This window comes from Apodemus sylvaticus, chromosome 9, assembly GCF_947179515.1.
Source record: "Apodemus sylvaticus chromosome 9, mApoSyl1.1, whole genome shotgun sequence".
Lineage (NCBI taxonomy): Eukaryota > Metazoa > Chordata > Mammalia > Rodentia > Muridae > Apodemus > Apodemus sylvaticus.
The window spans coordinates 8,157,781-8,185,268 of record NC_067480.1 but is presented as its reverse complement, the minus strand read 5'-3'; the positions used below and the strand labels follow the sequence as shown (position 1 = coordinate 8,185,268).

Sequence of the window (27,488 nt, the reverse complement as noted above, 5' to 3'; positions counted from 1 at the left end):
GCAAAAGGAGAAGGAAGGCATCCAGTGTGGTCCAGGGTCAGCAACTGTGCAAGGGAGAGATGGGGTGCAGGGACCTCATCTACAGCATCCGCATCCTCCCTCCTCCAGAGCAGAGCACTGCACAAGGCTCCGCATCCTCCCTCCTCCAGAGCAGAGCACTGCACAGGGCTCCAGATCCTCCCTCCTCCAGAGCAGAGCACTGCACAGCACGCTGAAAAGTATCCATGCCTTTTGTTCTGGGTTTTCAACACCACAAAATCTGAGTAGCAACAGAACAGCCTTTGTGTTGTCTTACACCATTAAAAAAGAAAATCAAATGTGCAATTATTTCCTTAGCCAAGAAAGAAAAAAAAATAAAGATCCCCTGGATAAAACTGTGAAGGAGAGAGTGAGCCACCCACAACCGGACAAAGCAGGTCTGAAGACAGGCCTCAGGGGAAGGCCCCTGAAAGAACAGACACCAAGGGAGGCAGCACCACAGGCCAGACAGCCTGGACCAGCCAGGACGGGGCAGTGGCAGGGACCTTTGCAGAGAGAGCAGCTGTAGTCTTTAACTGACATAAGGCTTTGGTGAAGAGTCTGCAGTTCAAAGGTTTATTGGCTTCCTTTTGGAAAACACAGTTGTCTCATGTTTGGTGTATGAACATCATGGGAATACAACAGAAAGGCATTTGTGTCTTAATCCAAGTGAGTGTGAATTAATCTGTGCGAGCACAACCTTTTAAAAGGGCTGTTAGTATGCTCACTGCCCTTTCCAGGTTTTATCTATCTTTTCTCCTGGGCATGCGTGTCTCCACCACAGTGCCTTGAGAGCAGAGGTGTCAGCAGTCTCCAGCTCTATTTTAAGCTTGGGTAGGAGCACATGTAACGTAAGTAGGGACGGGACAAAGTAAACTCATGAAGTCTGCTGCAGTCTATTCGGGTGTAGTCGGGATTGTACTTTGGCTAGAAAACCCCATTTTGAAGCAATTCGCCTGAAAGTGGGAGGTGCCAGAGCTTGTAGACATAGTAGAGAGAGACCGAGATAAAAGTAGATGGGTAGAGATGATAAACAGACGGGCGGACGGATGGGGGGATCAACGGAAATGGATATAGTAGGACAGAGATGGACAGAGATGTAGAGCTAGAAATAATGGAAAGAGATACAAAATAGATCAGTGGATAGGGACAGCTGAAAGCACAGACAGAACAATGATAGACAGACGCTGGTCCATAGATCCAGACAATGGGTGGCAGAGGAGTGGGCCTATCAGTGGGAGAGGACGGACAGACAGATAAATGTACACAGAGGTGACTAGAGGCTCCACTGCAAATCTACAAGCTATAAGATACAGAAGCAAACATTCGCTTATTTGACATGAAGAGGAGCAGACATGGGCTTATGTTGGAATTACTGGGAAGCAGCAATTACTCCATGCTCAAGCAAAAGGCTTGTTTTTCTAAGTGAAGCAGGCCAGAATTATTTCAAGGAACTAATCATTCAAACTCTTCATCGCAGTGACCCACAAAATCCCCTGGCACAGACAGGGATTTGGGATGGTTGAGCTATACAAAGACATCTTTCTGAGGTGTTAGTACTCAGTAGCTAGACTTCTCGTTTTTTTTTCCCCGAGGCCTTTATTTGACTTTTAAAAAAACTCTTAATGATGACTTTCATCAAGCTCAGAGGGCCTCCTCATGTAGAAATTGTGAGGTGAATTTAATGCACATTAAAAAAAAACAACAACAACAACAACAGAGCTTCCTACCTGACCCCTGCCTGACTCAAGAAGCTCGCAGGGAAGAGCAGGCTCCACAAGACAGGACAAGCCACACAATCAGAGGCACTGGGGTCACAGTGTAGGGTAGCTCAGGAAAACTGTCTGCAGCTGGTTGTGCTGATTGTAATCCCAAGACTTAGGAGGACAAGCATTGCTACAAGTTCAAGGCCAACCTGGGCTACAGGACAAAACCCTATCTCAATAAATTAAAAAAAAGATAGATAGATAGATAGATAGATAGATAGATAGATAGATAGATAGATAGATAAATCAGGGCTGGAGAGATGGCTCAGCGGTTAAGAGCACCGACTGCTCTTCCAGAGGTCCTGAGTTCAAATCCCAGAAACCGCATGGTGGCTCACAACCATCTGTAATGGGATCTGATGTCTTCTTCTGGTGTGTCTGAAGAGAGCAATGGTACACTCATATACATAAATAAATATTTCTTTTTTAAAAATATATAACAAATATAAAACAAACAACAGCAAAACATTTTTAAAAAGATGTCTAACAAGTGTACATACCAGAAAAGCTTGACACACTGATAAGGATCAGCTTACTCTAGGGTAATAAAGGGCTCAGTGTAGTAAGTTCTGATCAGACTTCTCACAGTGACGCAGCACAGAGAGCATGTGTCCCCACAGTCCGTCACGAGAAGTAGCTGAGAGGTGAGAATATAGGGAGCCAACACCAAATCACAGCTGAGCTGGCGACGATTAACCCAGTGAGCTTGTGGTTTCTCTGTTGCACATGTAAATATCAGTGGGGGTGAGGTGGGGGGAAATACTCTTGGAGGTGGACGGAAGGGAAGCAGCACAGTCACCATGGTTGCAGGGCCCAGGGCTATCTGCACAGGCCCAGCATCCTTTTGCATACTAGCGCACAGTGGAAGTAATTCAGGTTAGAGTTCCCCAGTGCGGGTGAATTCTCCTCCAGGCCAATGCAAACAAGCCAAAGGTTCTCTGCTGTTCTCAGAATCCAAAGTGAAGGGTGGGAACCAGGAAGACATAAAATAGCTGGAACCAGAGAGCTATCAGCCTTAAATTCAACCGAAAGTGACCACAGGCTCAGAATCCCAGTGTGTGGGGACTCTGCATGCCTTTTGGAACTGCCCAGAGCAGAGCACAGCTGATAACTGATAAGGGTTCCGATCCTCCCACAGTGGGTCCCCAGGAAGTCCTCAACTGAATATGGAGGCTTCTCCCAGTCTCTGATAACTGAAGAACTAAGGCTTGGCTCCGCTCCACAGTCAGCAGGCACTTTTCTGGTGGAAGCCAGAATACACGTTATGGCCAGAGTTTATGAAGGTGACATCTGGTGTGCTTGGAACTGAACAGCTGCAGGCAGATGTGTCAGTATAACCACCCTCGGAGAGCAGCTGGGGTGAGTCACCCATGGGGGAAACACCATAACAAAGGAGAGATACAACCTGACCCAGAGCTGTCACTTCTCACGAACAGGAATAACAGAAAGTTCACAGATAAACCTCTGCCCAGTTCCCAACTTCAGGTCATATGAGAGGGAAACTTTTTTTTTTTTTGGTAATGATTACGTGGCAAAATAAATCACTCAAAGGTCCCTTTACTGTGTTTGCATAGGGTCACTTGATTTAATGGCTGAACTTCTCCCACACCACTGTCTGCTTTGCTTCCACCTTCAAAATACGAATGCAGTGCCGCAGAGCACATGATTCCAAGGAGACACTCTGTTCTTGCAACGATTGTGACATACCCATGCACAAAACAGGAGGAACAGACGACGGCACAGATTTAGAGATAGTCAGGAAGTCTGAGGAAAATTAGGCTCTCTGGGAAATGGCTGCATGAAGAAGACTGGAACAGCATTAGCCTCAATGGAAAGAGGTAAACAGTCCTAGCCCGGCAGGGAACTTCAGATGATGATTGCTGGGGAGGGAGAATCCCACCCCAGGGGAGAAGCCCATTGGTTGGTTGTCCGATGGTATTTACAAATGTGAGTATATATGTGTGTACATATATGTGTGTATATATATACACGTATATGTGTGTGTATACACATATGTATATATATATATATATGGAACAGAATGTGAAGAGAAAAAGAGATTATCATCTTGGAAATGATGGGAAACATGGGGGGGGTGGAAAGAGAGAATCTGGGAGAAGCTGGAGGGAGGAAAGAAAGCCAGGAAGTGATAGAATTTAATTTCAATTAAAAAAATATTTTAAGAGGGGCTAGAGAGATCGCTCACTGGTTAAGAGCACTGTCTGCTCTTCCTAAGGTACTGAGTTCAAATCCAAGCAACCACATGGTGGCTCACAACCATCTGCAAAGAGATCTGACGCCCTCTTTGGAAGTGTCTGAAGACAGCTACAGTGTACTTACATATAATAAATAAATAAATCTTAAAAATATATATTTTAAGGAGAAAATAAAAGCCAGTCATCATACTCCAAAAAAAAAAGGAAGGAAGGAAGGAAGGAAGAAAGGAAGGAAGGAAGGAAGGAAGGAAGGAAGGAAGGAAGGAAGGAAGGAAGGAAAAAGACAGGAACGGAGGGAGTATAGATAAATTCCTAGCTGCAGGGCTCACAGGGTGACTTCAGTCAGACTCTTCGGGGTTCACTGACAGCCTTAGATAAAGTCACACAGACGAAAGGTTGGTTTTGACTGCCCTGCCCCCAGCATAACCACGCGAGCTAAGTTAGGCTGAAGCCACAGTGCGGCGCTCACTGATGCCTTGGAAGAGCTCCTCGATATTAACGGCATTCTTCGCACTTGTCTCCACCACGATGGCGCCTATGGATTCAGCATATTCCTTAGCATCCTTCAGGGGCACCTCCCTGGAAAAGAGGTCGGACAAGAAATGAGTGCTCGTCTGCGAAACATCAAACTCAGGAGGCCAAACAAACAGTACTTGTGGCAACCTTTGCTTTCCTGTAGAATAACGACGTAATCACTTCTCAAGCATTAAAAACCTACAGCAGGCGCATCTTAGAAGCTCGTTTGTATCAGTCATGGTAGCACATGACTTTAATCCTAGTAAGTGGATCTCTGTGAGTTCCAGGCCAGACAGGTCTACAGTGTGAGTTCCAGGACAGCCAAGGCTACAGAGATAAACCTTGTCTCAAAAAGAAAAAGTAGAGAAGGAGGAGGAGAAGGAGGAGGGGGACTAGGAGGGAAGAGGAGGAGGGAGGAGGAAAAGGAGAGAGAGAAGTAGTTGGTGTCTGCCAACCATGGACAAGCCTCATATTAATAACACAATGCACTCTCCACATAAGGAGCGACTTTCTAGACAGGAGAGACAATAGTTTTAAGTGCTGGTTGTGGACATTCTAGGACATTCCAGATTGCAGAGTCAGGGGACATTTCCTTCAAAACTCACATTGAAATTTAATGGCCATGATGGGACTGAGAAGGGAGAGCTGTAAGAAGATTAAGCTAGCCTGGCAGTGGTAATGCCTTTAATCCCAGCACTTGAGAGGCAGAGGCAGGTGGAGTTCTGAGTTCGAGGCCAGCCTGGTCCACAGAGTGAGTTCCAGGACAGCCAGGGCTAAACAGAGAAACCCTTTCTCAGGAAAAAAAAAACCCAAATTCCCCCTTCCCCCCCAAAAAAGACAATCCAAACACCATCTTGGAATCAGAATCAGAAAACCTGCTGGCTCCTTGATACTGAACTTCACAGCCTCCAGATTTGTGAGATTATATATTTCAGGCAAATGATCCAGTCAGTGCTATGCTGTTACAGACTAAAACAGACCACAGCAGGCTACTTTCAACTTTTATTTTCCATCACAGGACTCAACATTAACAATGACACACTGTGCATGCGCTAGTATACAGCTTTTGACATGTTTTATACATGACAGTTTGGCCATATCTGAGGGCTCGACATCCATGTACTCAACTAATTGCAAAAAAAAAAATAATAATAATACACCAAACCAGTGTGTCTATACCAGACACATGCAGACCTTCCCATGGATGTCACTTCCTAAGTGATACTGAACAACCAGCTTTTTACTCAGTGAAGAGGAATGAGAATGGCCCCTAGAGGCTTACTTGTTTGAAAATTTGGTTCCCATGTGATGGAACTGTTTGGAAAGGATTAGGAGGTGTGTCCTGTTGGTGTCCCTGTTGGAGGAGGTGTTTCTTGTTGGAGGAGGTGTGTCCCTGTTGGAGGAGGTGTGTCCCTGTTGGAGGAGGTTTGTCCTGTTGGAGGAGGTATGTCCCTGTTGGAGGAGGTGTGTCCCTGTTGGAGGAGGTGTGTCCCTGTTGGAAAAGGTGTGTCACTGGGGACAGACTGTGAGGTTTTAAATGTTTTATGCTATTCTCAGCGCGCACTCTTGCTTTCTGCTTGCAGACCAAGATGTGAGCTACCAGCTATTCCTGTGGCATCATAGACTCTAACTTTCTTGAACTTTAGCCCAACTACACACTTTCTTTTATAAGTTGCCTTTGGTGGTGGTTATCACAGCAATAGAAAAGCAATGAATATATACGGTATTACATCACACTACTATAAGTTATCTGGAGATGGTTTAAAGTACATGGGGTTGGCTTCTAAGCAAATACTAAGAGGCTCAAGCACCTGTGGACTCTGGCAGCCCAAAGGACTTTGAGAGCCAACCTCAGAGGAGATGAAAAGATATCACTGTCATTTCCCGCAAACATAAGACGTGATTTGACAGTTGGAAATGTAAATCTTGTGACCAAGTTACAAAGTGGCATGTCTGGACCTCAACCTTTCAAAGGTGCTTATCGCAGGGTGTTAGGGTGTAACAATCTAAATAGGAATTAACTGATCTGTTTTCAATGTGAAGATACTGGTGTGGCTCCAAATATAAAAAATCCAGTTCTTAGTCTCCAACGTCTGTGTTTATTCAGTGAATGTTTATTAAGTGGCTCTTGGATACAGGCCTTCCTCTGGGGACTAAGACAAACATGCTTTGAGGATCTACATGATTGGCTGGACATGTTAGACCAGAGACAAAGCATCTGAATACGCTGTAACACAAAGTGCTTCAGGAGCACAAGGGTGGAACCCTGCATTTAGAGATGGGAGTCTGAGACGTTTTCTTGGAGAAGGCCATTAGCATGCCATGAAGACAAACAGAACATGAATGAGGATTGTGACTGATCCGAGAGGAGGCCCTGAAGGGAAGGGACACTCGAGTCCTGATATTCTCCAAGGCAGATTCCATATCCAATACTGCCTGGGCAATACGGTGTTCACACACAAATGACAGAGTTAAGGGACAAAAGAAGGTCAGAGTGGCTGGCACCGAGACAAAGAGGGTCTGGTGGAGCTGTGGCAGGTGCGCCATGCCTGCTTTGTATCCAGTGGCTTCTAGGGGACAAGGAGTGACAACAATGGAAAACACGAGGTATAAAATGGGCTAGGGACCAGAGCTTAGAAAGGAGGCTGGGAGCTCTGCATATGCTGTAGGCCAGGGAAAATATGTTTGAATAAAACGACGATAGAAGGAAGTGGGGAGGGCCACAAGCAGAGTCTGGGAATGGGGGTGAAGAGACAGGATTCCCTTTTCTCCCCTCCCTTCACTGACTGAGAAGATGTCAGGGACAGTGCATCCTCATGAAACCTATAAGTTGACCTCTATTGCTGTGATGAAGCACTGTGACCAAAGCAACTCGGAGAGGAAAGGGTTTGGTTGGCCTTCACATCCCCGTCACAGTCTACCACCAGGGAAGAGTGCTGCTCACTAGGAGACTCCCCTTGAGTTTCTCAGCCTGCAGCCCTTCTACCACTCAGCAGGCTGGGCCCTCCCACATCATCATTACTACAGACTTGCCTACAGACCAATCAGATGCAGGCCTTTTCTCAACTAAAGTTCCTCTTCCCAGATGGCCCCAGTTTTTGACAAAAACCAACAGAAAGCCCACCACCAATAGCTACCCAGAGCCCAGCCATAGACAGGAGAACTTCCCAGCTGTAGAAGGGTCCAACCAGAACCTCCCACACTAAAAGCAGTTGTCCTGCAGGGAGCTTAGCCCTGGCCTGGGCTCTCTATGAAGCAGCCAAGGAGGAAGAGCGTTGTTGAGGCAAGACTTGGTCTTGCAAAAGAGCAGGGTTGCTTTCTGTAATAACATATACCTATCTGGACAGTAAGTTACGTTGAGGCCAGAAGGTGCAGGCCTCTAGATCTCTGAGACTTGTTGCTAACAGCAGGGTGATTAGGTACAGGATTTGTTACTAGGGCTCTCTTTTTCAGGCCAGGCAGCCAGTGAAGTCTTTCACTGGCCTGGCTGATTAACTCTTGGTGAACAAGAGAGAAAGGAAAGGAAAAAAAATTAAACTGCTTTATACAGGCAGGTATGCACAGACACATATACATTCATACACCCACTCTCAGGCTGTGCCTGACTGTCTCAATCAATTTCACAAGTATTCAGACATGTATACATGTGTATACACACACATATACCTACACCTGATGTATGTACAAACAAAATATACATATAGATGGATGGATGGATGGATGGAAGGAAAGATAGATGGCAAAGAGCCCCCAAGCAAAACCATTCAACCAACAACTTTATTTTTTTCTCTGACTTTTTTTATACCTTCTTAGACAAAAAGTTCTTTAGAAAATTACCTTATTGATAAATTGTTACAGAAAATAGGAGTTACAGAACGATGTTCATATTAAGTTCAAAGCATTCTTATATGCTCATTATAAGTTCAAAGCAACAGATTTTTATATGGCCTTGCCTTATCATAGTACACATCTGTGGCTATTTCCTTGTACCTAAAGGTTTTTCCTTGATCACAAATTTGTCCCAAGACTATTTCTTTTTTTAGTGTAATTATTAAAGGTGGACAAAAGGGATAACTGGGGAAGGGTTATTGTTACCAAGCCCAAGTTTACTCCCCAGAACCTACATAGTATAGACAGGGAATCAATTCCCTCTACACGTACAGTATGGAATGTATATGAACACACATGCACACTGTTAATGTAGTTTTTTAATTCCCCTGTGGTAATTGTCATCTTAGAGGCTTACCACCTCTGTGTGCTAACCCAGGCCTGGTCCTGGAAGATTCTAGCCTCTGTATACTCTTATCTAGGCCCGGAGAGTTACTGCTGAATACGCTTAGTCCTTTCTGAGTTCTAGATGTCAGGTTCAGCTCAGCGGTTCTGGTCAAACTCCTCTCCAAGCTGATTGATTCAATGTTGCTTCTCTCTGGGTGTGGTGGTTTGAATAGGCTTGGCTCAGGAAGTGGCACTATTAGGAAGTGTGGCCCAGTGGGTGTGTCCTTGTTGGAGTAGGTGTGTAAACGTTGGTGTGGGTTTTAAGACACTCCTAGAAGCCTGGAAGCCAATCTTCCACTAACAGCCTTTGGATAAAGGTGCAGAACTCTCAGCTCCTCCTGCACCATGCCTGCCTGAATGCTGCTGTGCTCCCACCTTGATGATAACAGACTGAACCTCAGAACCTGTAAGCCAGTCCCCACTAAATGTTGCTTATAAGAGTTGCCTTGGTCGTGGTGTCTCTTTGCAGCAATGGAAACCCTAAGTAAGACAGCTACACACACACACACACACACACACACACACACACACACACAAACACAAACACACAAATAAATTAATTTTTAAAAAGTTAAAAGTACATATGCAGTCTTTTGCCTGGAGTTTCCAACACAGAATCCCCAAATTGGCAAGTACAGAAGTTATAATGAGGCTGTCTCCAGTTGACCACACAGAATTTGCTAGTGTGGAACCTAGAGACGGTGTTAAAGACAGACTTCTAGCCCTACCTGGAGAGCTTCATGTTGGTAAACACAGGGCTACCAGCATAGCGGTACACCCAAAGAGAGCTGGAAGTCCCTCCCCAACTCTCAGACTGCGGCCTGTGCATCTCTTCCATCTGGCTGTTCTGACTTTGCAACCTTTATAACTGAACTATAATTCTAAGTAAGTGCTTTTCTGTATTAGTTTTAATGCACAACATGAGGGAGGTCGTGGGAACCCTGTAATTTGCAGTCTGCTGGGCAAACCTGTGGGTAATTTGGGGGTTACTAGAGACCCACAGGTGGAGTCTGAAACAGGGCATAATGATGTGGTGTCAAGCTCCTCAGTGGGCAGAGTCTTCACCAGCTCTGGTCTGTGTCAGAAAGGAACAGAATAATAGGCATTGGATGCTGTCAGTCAGAATGGTGCAACTACTGCCTCTGAGAGAAGACCCTTGACAAGGTGAGAGCATCCTTAGTCATGTACAGTGGTGCACAGACAAGAACTCCCCCAGGCTGTGTTTCAGAAGAAACCATGGCATGGGTCGGAAAACTGTGGCCACTGGCCTTCTGTAATTTAATTGTGTGTGTGTGTGTTTGTGTGCATGCACGCACACGCGCCTGCATGTATAACTGTTTTGTCTACATGTATATCTATATACCTCACACATGTCCGGTGCCCAAGGAGCCAGAAACGGGCTATGGATCCCCTGAAACTGGAATTACAGATGGTTGTGAGCTGCCATGTGGGTGCTGGGAAATGTCCTTCCCCGAGAAGAGCAGCCAGTGCTCTTAACCACGGAGTGGACACCCCAGCCCTGATATCCACTGTTTTGAGTACTCTTCAACAAATATTGAGTATCTGCTATATGTTGGGCATTGTGACAGGCATTGAGACAGTTAAGCTGAAACTATCTATCTCAGGGGTTCAGATGAGACTATTTATTTAAGTCCACACCTTTCAAAACAGCTGGGCTATCTAGCCACAGGCTAGCTGAGAGGTCAGAATAAAGATGGGAATTCAGAGCTAGGGCCAGGTTCCATCCTTCGTGGACCAGTAGGAAATAAGCAGGGCTGAAAAAGTAGAAAAGGCAGATGCCGTGCTTCCAATGGCGCATCTGGCACAGCTGGCTTCTGACATTCCTTACTTCTTGCCTCTGTGGTTGGTAACCACCTAGTGGTCAGATCTGAATTTCAGGACAATTCTCTTGTCATTGTCACCAGGATGTACCAGGAGCTTGGCTCGCCCATTGCTGAGCGCAGTGAGCTCCTAAGCTGGAGTGAACATATGGCCCACCCGCACTCAGCTCTGACTTCTAACTCGGCAGCAGTGCGGCAGGACCCGGCCTTTCGGACAGCAAACGTTCTGGCACAATTCTTTCTTGTCTCTGAGTGGCCAGATCTAGAGAAGGAATGTCTTGTTCTTAGTAACTGCAATCAAATTATCTTCTCACTAGACTTATTAAAATGGGAGTCTGAAATGCCTAACACTATAAAGGCTATTGCTCCTCCACCCCACCACCTCCACCACCATTTGGTCTTTGAGAAAGGCTCTGGACCTGTAGCACTGGCTGGCCTGGAACTGATTACATAGGCCAGATGAGGCTTGCTTTTAAGTTAGTGTCAATCCTTTTGCCAGACACCCAAGAATTTGACATTACACGTGTGATGTCTGGCAAGATAAGATTTCAAAACAAAATAAAGCCAGAAAGTTCAAGAGTCCAGCCTTGGCTAAGCGAGACAGTCACAAACAAACAAACCAACAAAGATACCTAAAGAAAGAAGAAATCGGAGATATAAATGATTACTTTAAAGGAAATCAAAATCCCTTTGCAGTTTAAGAAAGTCTCAGGTGATTTTGCCTCTAGTTGCACACAGGCCTAACAGAACCGTGTCTGGTCGACAGTGTGCGCTGTCTCAGAAGTGATCAGTGGGTTATTTGTAGTGCTTACTGACAAATCAGCTCAGTTGCCATCCACAGAAAGAGGAGGAAGTCAGGACGGGCCATTTAGACCAAACAGGAAGTGTGGTCAGTACTGAGGGCAACTGGAAACTCAGAGAGACACGAGTCAGCCCACCCTTCCCAGAGGGCCTGGAAGAAGTTTCTGAGGTGAAGGTAGCACCAAAGGGAATCTCCTCAGGACTAAGCTCTGGAACTTATCAGCCTGGCCTTATCAAGCTCTGGGCAGCAGCCAGTTCTGCGTCTCTTGGACTCAATCAGAAAGTCTTGATTTGGTTGCTTGTGTTGGGAGACTTCTCAGCAGGGGAGGGAGATGAGGACACAGTGTTCCTACAGGTTCTAGAATTTCAAGTCGCCTGCACCACCCAATAGGTGGTCTTTGTTGTGTTGTATAAGGGTGTTACCCGGCAACATGGCAGCTGACTCTAATTTCAGGACTATTCAAGTACCCGTGGTCCTCCTCCCTCAAGGTCAGGGCGCTCAGAAGCCCCACCACTGAGCTCAGTGGGTCTCAACCAGAACAGTGTGTCCTTCTCAGATCAGTGTCCCTTGAATAAATGTGCACAAAGCTGTCTCAGCAACAATGACAACGTGGTACCACAGTCTTACAGAATTTTCAGAGGATAGGATTCAAACACCAGGGAGGTCAGTATTCCACAGACAAGCAGGAGATGCACCAGCTGTGACAGTCACCCATACAAACATTCGTTTCAGTAAATGGCCCCCAAACCATTATATTTTGTATGATTTTCTTGAATTAAAGAAACCTTACATTAATTCTGAATAATCTCTTATTCATGGATGGCAAATAACATTCCGTAAGCCACAGACATTTTTCTGTGATGTTCTTTTTTCTTTTCTTTTCTTCTTGAACTAGTCTTGTACACACTTGCTCCTTTTAACTATTTTATGTATGTGAGTACACCGTTGCTGTCTTCAGACACATCAGAAGAGGGCATCAGATCCCATTACAGATGGCTGTGGGCCGCCATGTGGTTGGTGGGATTTGAACTTGGTACCTCTGGAAGAGCAGTCGACGCTCTGAACCATCTCTCCAGCCCTCTCTGACATTCTTATGCGCCTTCCCAGCCTAGTTTATTATTGGTGTCTTTTTTTTCTCAAGTGTGTTTTCTGTCAAACATTTCCCACTTCTTTTTCAACATGTCACGTGCCTTTTGAGCTTGCTCGTGCCATTTTCTTGTGACAAACTTTACATGGCCAGTCTCTTCTAAAGAACTGTTTATTTGCCTGTATGTGCGTACACCTGAGTATATTCTATGCAGTACACAAGCACAGATTCCCTGGAACAGGAGACTGTGAGATTCTCAGTGTGGGTACAGAGAGCTGAGCCCAGGTCCTCTGCAAGAGCAGCCTGTGCTCGAAGCTGCGGAGCCTTCTTCCACCCTCGGCATGGCCAGTCTCACTCACTAACCACTTTCCTCACTGCCTTCTGTGCTTCATATGATGCTTAAGAAGCTCATTTTAGTTCCAATTATTTTTAAAAAAAAATGTGTGTGTGTGTGTGTGTGTGTGTGTGTATGTGTGTGTGTTGCATGCATCACTTGTATGCAGTACCCATGGAAGCCAGAAAAGGACGTTAGGTCCCTGGAGCCACCATGGTGGGTACTGGGACTTGAATCTGGGTCCTGTGGAAGATCAGCCAGTGCTCTTAGCCACTGGGCCATTTCTCCAGCCCCATTTTCCTCTAACTTTTATGGACTTGTTTGTTCATTCATTCATTCATTAATTCATTAATGTATTGTTTTTTTTTTTTTTCAAGACAGGGTCTCTCTGTATATAACCCTGGCCACCTGGAACTTGAAACCAAGCTGGTCTTAAACTCACAGAATTATGCCTCTGTCTCTCAAGCGCTGGGATTAAAGGTGTGTACCACCTCCACCACCACCTGGATATGGTTTATTATTTTATATTGAAATATTTATTCTATTTTTCTTTTATCTTCTCTCATTTCTCTCACAACTAGATAGATACCCCAACAAGATAGTTATTGAAGACTTCTTTTTTACTCCAGTTTTCAATATCAGCTTCAGGATTACATCAGACATCCTATTCCTTCCCCGGCTCTCAGCTGCTCCAAAGTCTTCTGTTACCCCTGGCCCCGCCCTGGGTTTATCACACTCCGCTATCTGCTGGGATTGGCGACCTTGTCCCAACCAAATAGAACCTTTTGTCTGTCTGTTGTTTCTATACAAGTTTTAGGACTACCCTCTGAAATTGTTCTTCTGTGGATATTTTGGTAGCTGGTCTGAAACCTTAGTGGACTCTGGGTTAACTTCAAGCAAACTGACATCTTTACAATACTGATTTGATTCATCCTTCCCAAGGAACACCTATACATTATTTTAATTTAAGTCTTTTTTGTTTGTTTGTTTGTTTTGTTTTTTGTTTTTGTTTTTGTTTTCGAGACAGTGTTTCTCTGTATAGCCCTGGCTATTGGAACTCACTCCGTAGACCAGGCTGGCCTCAAACTCAGAAATCCACCTGCCTCTGCCTCCCAAGTGCTGGGATTAAAAGCATGCACCACCACTGCCTGACTTAATTTAAGTCTTTGTTTATGTCCTGCAACAATGTTGTAAAGTTTTATCCACTGAGGCTAGCTCATACCTTGCTTGAATTCATTCCTAAGTTTTACATTTTCAAAAGTTAAAATATTACATCTATACAAAAATGGAATACTAGGTATTTTAACCATATGTTGCCATCGCAATGAAGAGTAGGGTCTCCACCGGTTCTCACCAGTTATCTGTGTTTAGGTACAAGAACAGACTGCCTGTTCTAACAGTTATCAGGGAATAGCCTTGGTATTCCCACTCTTTTAAACAGTGAAGGAAAATTCCCACAAGGATGGACATCACAGTATTTGCTCATCCCACAGACAGAGTGTGAGGTAAGTGTTCACTAACAGGCAGTGTTAGAGCGTGGGGAGAGAGAGAGATAGAGAGCACGAGAAAGAGAGAAAGAGAGAGAGAGAGAGAGAGAGAGAATACGGAGATCAAGGGGACCAACTGTGAACCGTGTCTTCTGAGTCTGGTTCAGGCACTTAGGAGCGGGCATGGAAAAGCTGTCATTTGCTTAGAAAAGTAAAACATCTTCATGCTAAAAACAAGGAGGTGGGACAAGAGCATCCAGGACCCTCTCCTGACTCTTTGGAGCCCTCCCCCCCGCCCCCGCCCCTGGGCATCATTTGCCATCTACACCAATTCATATTCTGAGTTTATTAGACACAAAGAACCCATACCCTAGATCTACGAACCCAGAGTACCTTCATGCTAAGCCCCAGAACTCAGCATAGTAGCTTGCTTCCTAACAACTTCTTACGTGTTTGGAATCTGGAGAGTAATCCTGTGAGGGGTGGGCTCTAAAGTACCTCGTGTGCTGTGTCTTAAACTCTGCCCACAACATGTCACTATGACATCAAGAATTTTGGAGGGCCGGGCGGCAGCTGCCAGGGCTACACAGAGAAACCCTGTCTCGAAAACAAACAAACAAAAAACAAAAACAAAAACAACAAAAAAAGAATTTGGGAGGCAACTGTGATAAAACAGCCACTGCTCAGACACTGTTCCAGGGTACAAAGGAAAGAAATGAAACAGCAGGTGAGAACTCTTCCTCACACTGACCCAGTGATTTTGAACCTGTACATGAGAGTTCGACAACTCTGTATTCACAAGAACTAAGCATTTTACTTCCTCTCCCCTTCTTAGAATGCATCAGTTAGCGTTTCATTTAAATGTCGTCCATAGCGTTTTCATTTTCTCTATTAGCTGTTCCAAGATCCAGCTTAAAAGACCAACCAAGGTCCCCTCAGGTGGCTGAGCAGGCTTTTCTCTTTGTCACCAAGCCTGACACCTTGAGTTCAGTCGCTGGGACCCACATAGTCGAAGGAGGAAACAGGTTTCCTTAGGTTTTTCTCTCAGTTCCACACACGTGCTGTGGTATTTACACACATGAATATGGGCATACATGCACACACACACACACACACACACACACACACACACACACATGGTAAAGCAATGTAAAATACAAAGAAGGCCAAGTTGCCTCCAATATCACATCAGCAGTGAACAGGAAATGCCTGTTAAGTGCCTAGTGGGGCTATTACATCAAAACCATCCCACGTTTAAAGTATTTCAGCCAAAAGCAGCAGAAATCATTCACAACATCTCATCAAATGAAGCGGAGGAAGGCTGCGAGGGGGGTTGTAGAAGCTACGTTTGCCAGGAAACACATTCTCATATCTGCCCATTCCTTCAAGCACCACAAAAAATATTCCAGAGGCTCTGAGTTCAATTTCCAGCCACCACATGGTGGCTCACAACCATCTGTAATGGGATCCGAGGCCCTTTTCTGGTGTGTCTGAAGACAGCCACAATGTATTCATATACATTAAATAAGTGAACGAATGAATGAATAAATAAATAAATAAATAAATAAATAAATAAATAAATAAATGTCTGTTTAACATACATGCGAAGCCACTTTGACAATGCTAGAAGTAGCAAAACCCTCAACAAACAGATCGATTTACCTGAAGGAGGAATTAAAACTCAAATTAATGTCTTTTTGAAAAAGGAAGAATAATTGCCACCTTCAATGTAAACACCTAATTGGACAGTTACGCCAATCTAAGTAAGCCTTTCCAGTTGTCGCACTTCACGTAGGTTCCCTGGGAAGAATTTCTGTTCCCATGAAGTCTGCCCTGCTTAATAACATTGACAGGAAAGGCTATTCACCTGGGGCCAAATCCCTGGTGTCAAATTCAATCAGGCAGTGTCAGGTTCTTGGCCACAGACTTAAGTGAATTGTTTCTCATGAAGAATATTAGAATTTGGAAGAGAAGAAAGACTGAAAAAAAAACAAAACAAAAAACAAACAACAACAAAAAACCCCATGGGCTCTCTTAAGGGACTTAGTCATTCCTTTCTCAAATTCCAGCTGGTCCTGAAGAGGCCGGAGAACTACCAGGGAGTCGGTGAGGGCTAGAGTCTTGAGTGAACCAAACCAACTCTCCCTCTCAGTAGCTTGGCTGTCATTCCCCACCCTGGATCTGGTTTGACATTTTACTTCTTAGACTATGTGAAATGAAAGTCAGGGGCACAGAGTCTGGAACAGATGCTGGGTTCAAAGCCATGTCATAGGCTATGTGCCCTGCCCTGGCAGCTCAGGGCCTAGGGAGAGCTTCTTTCCCAGGCTGTGTTTCATCTCCTCGAACGGTTATGAAGATTAGCACACCTACTGATAACCGTGTCTAGAACACAGTTAGCGTCCAGTGTAGGCTGGAGATAGGAGGATGACCTTGTTTTCAAGCATTGGGAAGATAGTTCAGTGGCCACAGTGCCTGTGCTTGCTGTCTATGTGGGGGTGCACCTGAAACCCCAACTCTACAGTATGGAGACAGAAGGACAGTCAGATTACTGGGGTTTGCTAGTCAGCTAACAGGGCCAAAATGGTGAGCTCTGGGCTCAGGGAGAGGCTCATATGGGCAGGAACAGAGCAATATCTGCACCCATACCACACATGCATAAATACACACATACCACTTTGTGTTATATATTATATATAATTTATATATTATTATATTTATTAATATATATTAATTTTACATCATAGTTATGTTATATATTAATATATAATGCTATCATTAATATTTTGTTTTTAGCTTGCTGATCAGATGAGAAGTAGACAGAGAAAATACAAATGTAAAAAAACCCTGTCATCAAGAATTTTTCACAGAGGGGCTAGAAAGATGGCTCGGTGGCTAAGAACACTTCTGGCTCATGGACAGATCTGAGTTCAGTCTCCAGCATCCACTCCAGGTGGTGGCTAATGAACCATCAGCAACTTTAGTTCCAGGGGATCTGATACCCTCTTCTGACTTCATGGGCATAAGACACACATGCAGTACACATACATACATACATACATACATACATACATACATACATACCAAGCAAAACACCAACAATTAAAATAAACACATCTTTTTTAAAAAGAAAAAAAGAAAAGAAGAAAGAACTTATCACTGAGAACGTTTTAATTCCTAACAGAAGTTACATTTTAAACTTTGAAACTCCCAGGCCTCAGTAGAAGGAAACAAAGTCTGGGAAACAAAAGCTGGGGATTGTGTTGAAGAACAGTTTTGAAACATTCTTTCCACTTCAAGGCCAGAATGAAGCCTGCGTTCTAATGCAGAGTCAGAGGCATCAACATGAAGTTTTTTATCTTCCAGGTGTTACTTCAGTAAGGGCTGAAAAGCAACTATACCCCACAGCACTGAGCACACCTGAAATCCAGTTTGTGGATTCTAATACCATTTTCTAATATAAGAAATCAGAGCTTTTTGGAGAAAAACACATATAAGACATGCCTAGAGCAACTTATTGTACAAGGTGTCCACCAAGATACAAGAACCAACAGGGAATGACTCCTAGTGGCTGAAACCCAAATAGTTTGAGGGAAAAACAAACAAACAAATTATTGCTTTCTAACAGAGTATAAAAGAAACCTAGTCTATCAGACCGTTGCAGATCCTTATCCAGACTGTCACAACGTCTCTAGGACCAAAAGTACTGATTAAAGATTACAGTGCACATTGCAAGTCCGCATTACTTAAGCTGTATGAATTAGGTCAGCTGGTGCTACTCTAAGGATGGGCAAGAATATTGACCTAGAAACAAATCTGTATATATACTTACTACATGTGACGTCAGCCTGAGACAGGGTCACATGTCAGTGGGGGACAGAATGGGCTGTACAACCAACAATGGCAGGTAACTAACCTGTTAGCTACAGGGGCGGGGGTGGGGTGGGGGAAGAAGGTATAAATAAATAAGCAACAGTGTGTGACATAAAGACAGATAAATACAAAATTGTGTCTGTGGAGGATAGTTGGATAGTTAGTATAGAGGCCACATCACCAAGCTTAGGGTTACAGGAGAGTTTCTAATAAGAAACCCCCAAAGGAAAACCTAGGATGGGAAAAAGTTGACAAATAATTCTCCATAAACTGTAAGGTAGGGATGACGAAGCAACAGGGTAAAATGGAAAGATATGACCCAACCCTGAGGGAGACTATGTGCGTGCGTGCATGGCATGTGTGCATACACATGTGCACAGGCATGTGTGCCTGTGTGCACGTGGAGGTCAGGGGTTGATGTCCGACATCTTCCTCCATCAGGACCATCTTATCTTTGATACGACGAGGCCTTTCACTGAACCGAGTGCTTGCCCTGGGACTGGCTCACCTGGGCTTCCTTTTGTCTTGTCTCTTTCCCTCCAACCCTCTGCAGGAATGTCACACTAGGCTGCAGCCACGCCTAGTTGGGTGCTAGGGATCTGAGCTCAGGTCCCTGAACCCATACAGCAGGCAGGTTATCAGCTGAGCCACCTCTCCCATCCCCTTGAAGAAGGTCTTTTAAACATACACTAGAAACAAAGGAACAGAGGCAGGTGGATTTCTGAGTTCGAGGCCAGCCTGGTCCACAGAGTGAGTTCCAGGATAGCCAGGCTACACAGAGAAACCCTGTCTTGAAAAAACCAACAAAACAAAATAAAACAAACAAACAAACAAAAACCCAACAACAACAACAACAAAGGAACAGCATTACATATATGTATTTTAAAAATCATAATCTTTTCATGAATTCAATTTTCTTTTCTTTACTTATTCACCTGACATTTTGCTCATTGTCTCCTTCCCAGTCGCCTCTCCCCCACACCCCTCCTCGCATCCCCCCTCCCATGGTTACTCCCCCTACCCTGGCACTTAAGTCTCTGCGAGGTTAGGCAGGTCCTCTCCCACTGAGGCCAGACAAGGCAGCACAGCTAGAAGAACGTAGCCCACAGGCAGGCAGCAGCTTTTGATGGCCCCAGCTCCAGTTGTGCAGGACCCACATGAAGACCAAGCTGCACGTCCCCCCTGCTGCATCTGTGTGAGGAGGCCTAGGTCCAGCCTGTGTATGCTCTTTTTTTTTTTTAATTCTTATTTTATTTCAACTTGGATGAAAGACCTATATTTAAGAGCTAAAAAATTTTGTTGCCTGTGTTTTGGGTGTTATGTTTAAAATAATCACTTTGTCGTTAAAAATATGGAATACTTCACAAATTTGCGTGTCATCCTTGTGCAGGGGCCGTGCTAATCTTCTCTGTATCATTCCAATTTTAGTATATGTGCTGCCGAAGCGAGCACCCTGTGTATGTTCTTTAGTTGGAAGTTCAGACTCTGAGAGCCCTAAGGGTCCAGGTTAGTTGACTAAAAATCATAATCTTATTTGATTAAAATTAACCACCCAATATGAAACCTTGTAATGATTTAAAGAGACATTTCACACAAGAGCAGATTTCAGTGGCCATGAAAACTTGCCCCCCTCAGTGGTAACGAAGGAAGTGTAAATTGAAGTTACTCTTGGACATCTCTGCCCATCTTGAAGCCTCACAAGACCCAGTCACAATGAGAGGACGAGCAGTGACACACACTGCTGGCGTCCACCCTGGAAAACACTAGCATCACCTCATAAAACTGAGCACGCTCACATCTCATGAGCCAGCGATAAAACTGCTGCATTCTGCAGCCTGGAGACATGCGTAAGCCTAGCACTGTGAGACATGAATGAGTCTATCCAACCAAGGTTCAAAACAACCCACATCAGGGATGACCCAAGCGCCCATCAGCACTAGGATGGGTGGGCACGTAAAACAGTCCCATGTTCAGACACCAGACGGCAGCTGGGATGGATCTGCTGGGTGATTCTCACAAGCTGATGAACTGGAAACCAACCATCACATGACACAACACTATTCCATTCACACACACAAAACTCAAAAGCGGGCAACTCCAAACAATCGTTTGCTGAGGAAGTACAAACACTAAACATGGAAGAAAATAAAGTGTGGTTCTCGTTAAAGTTAGGACAGCGGGAGAGAAGCGGCTGGAGCCCGAGCGGAAGGCTGTTTGACAGGTGACTCAACAGTTCATGCCTTTTACCCATGTCCTCCCTTGAGCATGCACCAGTGTTTTATAGACGCTGCTTTAAGGACGCTCTAAAACAGAAGAGATTCCAGGTGTGTTCTCTGGGCTCACTGGGAGCATCACATTCAGCTACGTCCTTCCTTCCTTTTTTTTTTTTTTTTAAAATTGTGCCTTATTTATTAAAGAGCTGGTTGGTTTTTTTTAATTCGATATATTTTTTATTTACATTTCAAATGATTTCCCCTTTTCTGGCCCCCACTCCCCAAAAGTCCCATAAGTCCCCTTCCCTCCCCCTGTTCTCCCACCCACCCCTTCCCACTTCCCTGTTCTGGTTTTGCCTTATACTGCTACACTGAGTCTTTCCAGAACAAGGGGCCACTCTTCTGTTCTTCTTGAATTCAAGGCCCATACCTAAACATAGTAAAAGCAATATACTGCAAACCGGTAGCCAGCATCAAACTAAATGGAGAGAAACTTGAAGCAATCCCACTAAAATCAGGGACTAGACAGGGCTGCCCCCTTTCTTCTTATCTTTTCAATATTGTATTTGAGGTACTAGCTTGGGCAATTAGACAACATAAGGAGGTCAAAGGGATACAAATTGGAAAGGAAGAAGTCAAACTATCATTATTTGCAGATGATATGATAGTCTACCTAAGTGACCCAAAAAACTCCACTAGAGAGCTCCTACAGCTGATAAACAAAGTGGCAGGTTATAAAATCAACTCAAGCAAATCAGTAGCCTTCCTATACTCAAAGGATAAGCAGGCTGAGAAAGAAATTAGGGAAATGACACCCTTCACAATAGCCACAAACAGTATAAAGTACCTTGGGGTGACTCTTAACCAAACATGTGAAAGATCTGTATGACAAGAACTTCAAGACTCTGAAGAAGGAAATGGAAGAAGACCTCAAAAAATGGGAAAACCTCCCATGCTCATGGATCGGCAGGATTAATATAGTTAAAATGCCCATTTTGCCAAAAACAATCTACAGATTCAACGCAATACCCATCAAAATCCCAACTCAATTCTTCATAGAGTTAGAAAGAGCAATTCTCAAATTCATCTGGAATAACAAAACACCCAAGATAGCTAAAACTATTCTCAACAACAAAAGAAATTCTGGGGGAATCAGTATCCTGTTTGGGGAACAGCATCCGCAGAGGCCGGACAGCGGGCATCCTGAGCACGGAATGTGTCCTACAGTCGCACAAGCTACCGACCCTCATCCTCCGCCGTGAGCAGAGCACTCCCTGTCAGCTTTAGGGCTTGCCACATGTCTGACTTCTTGATGGCTTTTTGGTTGGTTGGTTTTGTACTTTTTAGCATTTAGAATACATTGGATTTTTGGTATCTGGGATTTCTACTTCTGTTCTTTGGTTTGCTTATTTAAAAAAAACTTATATATATTTTGATCCATTCACAGCTAGGGTAGCTTTTAAAGTTGCATGTAAGAAGTCAAGCATTTTAATTTTTAGCAAATTATTTGATTATGAGTGCAAATATATGTAAATAAAAATTATTTTAGAAAAATGTTTACTTACTATACTTTAAAGAGAACAGAGGGCATGTGGTAATAAGAACCACCTATTTTGAACATTTTTTTAAAGATTTATTTATTATTATATTTAAATACACTGTAGCTGTCTTTAGACACATCAGAAGAGGGCATCGGATCTCATTACAGATGGTTGTGAGCCACTATGTGGTTGCTTGGATTTGAACTCAGGACCTTCAGGAGAGCAGTCAGTGCTCTTAACTGCTGAGCCATCTCACCAGCCCTCTGAACATATTTTTTAATCTTCTAGAAGTTTCAACTTTAAAATATAAAATGACCAGGGCTTTGGGTACTTTGCTACCCTAGCCAGTATGGCCTGTTGGGGAATTCTGAGAAACAGGAAGTCCCCCTTTGTAGCCCCTTACTGCATAGACAGCTTTGGTCATTGCAAGCCTACTTGGGGACCCAACACTCCTCTCTTAGCTGACCTCAAGGTTGGTCAACTGGTGGTGGTGGTGGTGGAGGTGGTGGTGGAGGAGGTGGTGGTGGTGGTGGAGGTGGTGGTGGAGGAGGTGGTGGAGGTGGTGGTGGTGGTGGTGGAGGTGGTGGTGGAGGAGGTGGTGGAGGTGGTGGTGGAGGTGGTGGTGGAGGAGGTGGTGGAGGTGGTGGTGGAGGAGGTGGTGGTGGAGGAGGTGGTGGAGGTGGTGGTGGAGGAGGTGGTGGTGGTGGAGGCAGTGATAGGAGTCATGCTGACTCAGCACCAAAGGCTCCGCTCCTCAGCACACTCTCCACACCTTCTATCTTCTCCTCCCTCCCGATGTGGCACTGTGTTCACAATGTTCTTTAGGATCCCTCTCCCTTGACACAGGTCAAGCTCATCCCCACCTCTGGTACCCGTAGGGGATTCTGCTCCTGGGATCTCCTCTTACCCAGGTCATCCTTTGCTACCCTTCTCTGACAGGAGTCACCTTCCTTCTGAGAAGCCCTGACACAGCCCTGCCTATGGACACATCATCCCTGCTTTTCTTCTGTCTGCTCTGGACAGTGCCCTTGTATTGCTTGAAATGCTGTGAGAGAAAGGACACGTCAGGGTTAAATGCGGTCTCCTAAGTTCCTTCTCTGCTCCCCAAACAGCTCTCTGAGACACCCACCCCACCCCCACCACCTTTCTAGTAGTTTCGGCAGTACTTTGCTACACAGAAAATCACCCCCTATTTGTAACAAACAAACCTATTTGTGACTGGATGGCTGAGAACTGATCAAGCCAATTTCTTCCTTCCTAGCAAGAGGTCCTGTTTCTACTCACAATGCCTGTCCTTGGCAAACAACTCCGCTCTATTAACAGATTCCTGACCCACTGTAGCAAGGGGCTCTGCTGTTTCCATGGACAGGGAGATGAGAGAAATCATGGGCCGGGAAGTCAGTGACTGAAGTCCCCTAACTTCATTACTCAGCACCTAAGAAGAAGGGCCCCTTTGTTCTCCACATCACAGTGGTTGGGCAATGTCTCACTGATAACCCTTGCAAGATAAAATAAACCTGATCTATCTATTGGCCTTGTACACACACAATCCTTTGCCTGAGGGAGTGGGGGGAAGAAGAGACTGGGTTCCGGGATCTGGGCCAGAGCTCCTCAAGGTCATTGGTGGGAGTGGGAGCAGGAACAGGAAGGCAAGGGAGTGACACCCACAGAACCCCTGTGAGCTCCCGGGCCCATCTTCCCACAGGCAGACTGCATGCTTCAGGCTGAGAGAGGCTAGCTACCTGTTCTTCTGACTTGGTCGTCAGTGTCAGCAGAGGGAGAGCTTTTCAAATGAGTTTATTCTTTGACAATTTCACAGTGTATAGAAAGAATTCTGATCGGCCCCATGGCTCCTCCCTCTCTTCTCTTCCCACACCCCTGACAGCCCCCCTTCCTCCTACCAAGTTCCCAGCTACTTTTAATGTGCTTTGTTGTTTTTCTCTGTGCCTCACTGGGTTTAGTGGGCTCGCCTGGATGGGGATGGTGTGAGGCCATCCACTAGATCCTGAACAAGCTCTCTAGTGGCTACAGCGCTGAGCATGATGCTTCCCTTCCCCTACCAGCTCTCCGCGGCCTTGAGACAGGGGCCCGTGCATCCCTCCCCTAGTGAATGTTTGGTAGGTGCTGCCACCGCTGCACCAGGCCTGTAACCTGGATGTCTCTTACAGTCTTCCCACGCCTTGGTGCAGGGAGGTTTTTATTTACTGCTCTTCCGGGCAAGTTAGGGAAATCTCTCGGTAAGATCAGCAGCTGGGCTGGAGCTCCTGAATTGCCTGGGCCTTTCACCCTGATGAACAGGGCAGGACTTTAATACAGGCTGAACAGCCCTAGCTCAGACACTCCAAAAGCACAGAAGTCAGAAACTTCTTTGAACACCAATGTGATAAGTAGAAAATTCAATATCATACAACTTTATGGACAAAACCAAAGTTACAATATTATTTAAAATTACTTTTTGGCTGTTTGTAAGGTATATGTATTTAGATTTAGGTTCCAACTCCAATATAGTGATTTATGTATATGAAAGTATTTCTGAAATCTGAACTCCCAAGTTTGGATGAGGGCTACTTAACGTCTCCTGTCCTCTGTCTTGCTCAAGAGACACGGACTGGGGGAGGAGCTGTTGTCTTTTATGCCCATCCCACCACTCCTGATGCCTCATATGGTCTGCTAGACACAGGCTAAACTACTTCTGTCCCAGCACACTCTCAAAATATGCTGTGCACAGCTCCTCTTAAGGGTGGCAGACAAGCTTACACCACCAATGTCTGTTAGGTGAGATCATTAGATCATTTATACACACACACACACATACACGGGGAGGGGAGGGCAGACAGACAGACCGACAGAAGCTCTATACACTGTCCTTCTGTAAGACCCAATAAAATATCCAGCTTTCTGGAAAGAATGAAAGAGCAAAGCCCTTTGGGATTAGAGTAAAACGAGGGCAGCCTTGGAATAAGGTCTGGGACCTGGAGAGCTGGCTCACGCCCTGGAAGAGTCGTGCCAGCAGGCAGAATCTGGAGCAGCCAGATTGGCTGACCAACTGCTTGATTCTCCTGCCACAGAGCGCTCCACAGGCGGATGCCCACTAGGTTCACAGGCCCTGTCATTGCCAGACTATTTCTATTTCTGTCTCTGAAACACACATGTACTCTGGACAGAGACCAATAGAGCAGGGTTGGCCTTTCTTCTTTTAGAGTTATTTTCCTTGGTGTTGGTGGTGCATGCTTGCTTGTGTGCATGTGAGTGTGTGTGTGTGTGTGTGTGTGTATGTGTGTGTGTATTAAATGCTGGACCTTAAATAACCTAGGAAAATGCTTTAAGTGGCAGCTTTTAATAGCATCATCCTGTATTTCTCTTGTATCCTATGTGTGTCAGTATGATCAAATTAATCATTTCACTCAGTGTGCTGGCAAAATATCAGTCACATACAACTCTTTTCAGAAGTCTGGCTGTGTATATAAATGATCCGTGCATAATACGCATACACATATATTTAGCACTGTTCTAACCTTTTCCCCATCTAAAGTCAGTAAATTTTATTTTACTGAGATTTTCATGGATATAATTATAGATTCACAAGCACTTATAAGAAAAACACCCCAAGGCAGTGAGAGATGGTTCAGTCAGTAAAGATTTGCTGCACAGGATCAAAGACCTGAGTTTGGATGCCCACACGTATATTTAAAAAATAAATAAATAGTTGCATCTGTGTGTGCCTCTAAGTCCAGCACTGGAAGGCAGAGGGAGAAGATCCCAGCCCAGCCAAACTGGCGAAAGACAAGTTAGTAAGCAAACGAGGAAGACCCTCAGTCTTGATGTCTGGCCACACACATCCATCACTACCTTAAGAAGGCAGTCATGGGCTAGAGAGGCGGCTCAGCAGTTAAGAGCACTGACTGCTCTCCCTGTTCTGGTGTGTCTGAAGACAGCTACAGTGTACTTAGATATAATAATAAATAAATCTTAGCCAGGCGGTGGTGGCGCACACCTTTAATCCCAGCACATGGGAGGCAGAGGCAGGCAGATTTCTGAGTTAGAGGCCAGCCTGGTCTACAGAGTGAGTTCCAGGACAGCCAGGGCTACAGAGAAACCCTGTCTCAAAAAAACAAAACAAAACAATAAATAAATAAATAAATAAATCTTTAGACCAGAGGGAGTGGGCCAACCAGACCGGGGTGGGGGTGGGGGGTAGGGGGTCATGACTGGAGCGAGCAGAGAATTAAAATTCCCAGAAACCACGTGATGGCTCACAACCATCAGTATAACTACAATGCACTCATATATACATTAGATAGATAGATAGATAGATAGATAGATAGATAGATAGATAGATATTTTTTAAAAAGAAGGAGGCAGTCATAGTGGTAATAGTCTGTATTCCCAGAGGCAGTAGTCAGTAGGCTGAGGCAGAAGGATTACAAGTTCAAGGCCATCCTGAGCTACGCGTGAACTTCTATTACAGAGGAGTGGGTGGGCATCAAGATGGCTTGGTGGGTTTTGCTGCCAAGCCTGCTGATCTGAACTCCATCTCTGGAGCTCACAGGGAGGAAGGAGAGAACCAACTCCCCCAGGCTGCCCTCTGACCTCCTTACAGCTTTCTTGCCCTCTACCCTACTAAGTAAACAAAGTGAAGGGGAAAAAAGGCCAAGCAAAATAATTTGGTGATATATAACAATAACCTCAGCACTCAGGAGACAGAGGCGGGATGCTATATAGTGAGTTTAAGGTCAGCCTAGGCTACCTGAGACCCCATTTCAAATATTATAATATTGCAAATAAGATTTAACACTGGTGTGTTCTTAATTGGATTTCCGAGGCCTACCGATAGTCTCTCACTTGTACCCATTTCCTCCAAATTGAAATATTTCATCTTGAAGGGAGGCTCTTTTAACTCATGAAGCAAACAGCTTGTAAGTCTCAGAAAGTCCCTGAAACTAAATAGAGGTGCAAAGCCTATCCTTCCCCCAGGGGTAGAAAGGACATGTGAGGAGCCCCAGAGCTGAGCTGCCTGGACTAGACTATTTGATCTAAGCTGTGTGCAAGTCTCACAGTGTGCTCCCATGTCTCCCGATTTTATGAGCCATCACTCACACTGTGTGGGCTTTCGGTGAGGACACTGCCTTTGAGTCATCCCTGCCCCTGTAATTAACCGTCAGCCCTACTCCTGTAAGTAGCCCCAATAAACTCATTGCTTCACCACGCTGGATTTGGTAGTATTGTTACTTTGGCCTGTCCTCAGTTCCCTGTGTGGAGTGTTTAAGATTCCTCAGGAAGTGTCACACAACAGCGTGTGTATCAAGCTCCGCACTGTTGTGCCTTCTGCTTAGGTCCCCGGAAACCCCCTTATCCACTGCCCCCAAACATAACCTCAGGCAACCACTCCAATCCTGTTCTCTGTTACTACGGTTGTTTTTATTTAAAATGTTACAAAGGGCATCACACATAGTGCAATGTTTGGAACTGGATTCTGCTGTGGCTTGGATTTGAAATGTCTCCCAGAGGAGGCCCTTGCGGTA

General features: G+C 44.9%; 1 protein-coding gene and 1 non-coding gene across 2 annotated transcripts in view; both read right to left on the bottom strand.

The window, feature by feature from the left end:
* Nucleotides 1-27,488, bottom strand: part of Rab31 (RAB31, member RAS oncogene family) — a 131,255-nt gene that overhangs the window by 12,533 nt on the left and 91,234 nt on the right. Inside the window, exon 6 of the mRNA XM_052192419.1 lies at nt 4,470-4,579. Coding sequence (XP_052048379.1) covers nt 4,470-4,579 — 110 coding nt within the window. The remainder of the gene's footprint in view (nt 1-4,469; nt 4,580-27,488) is intronic.
* LOC127693196 (U6 spliceosomal RNA) lies at nt 19,558-19,664 on the bottom strand. Its single transcript, XR_007979649.1, has one exon. It is a non-coding gene; the product is annotated as a U6 spliceosomal RNA (small nuclear RNA).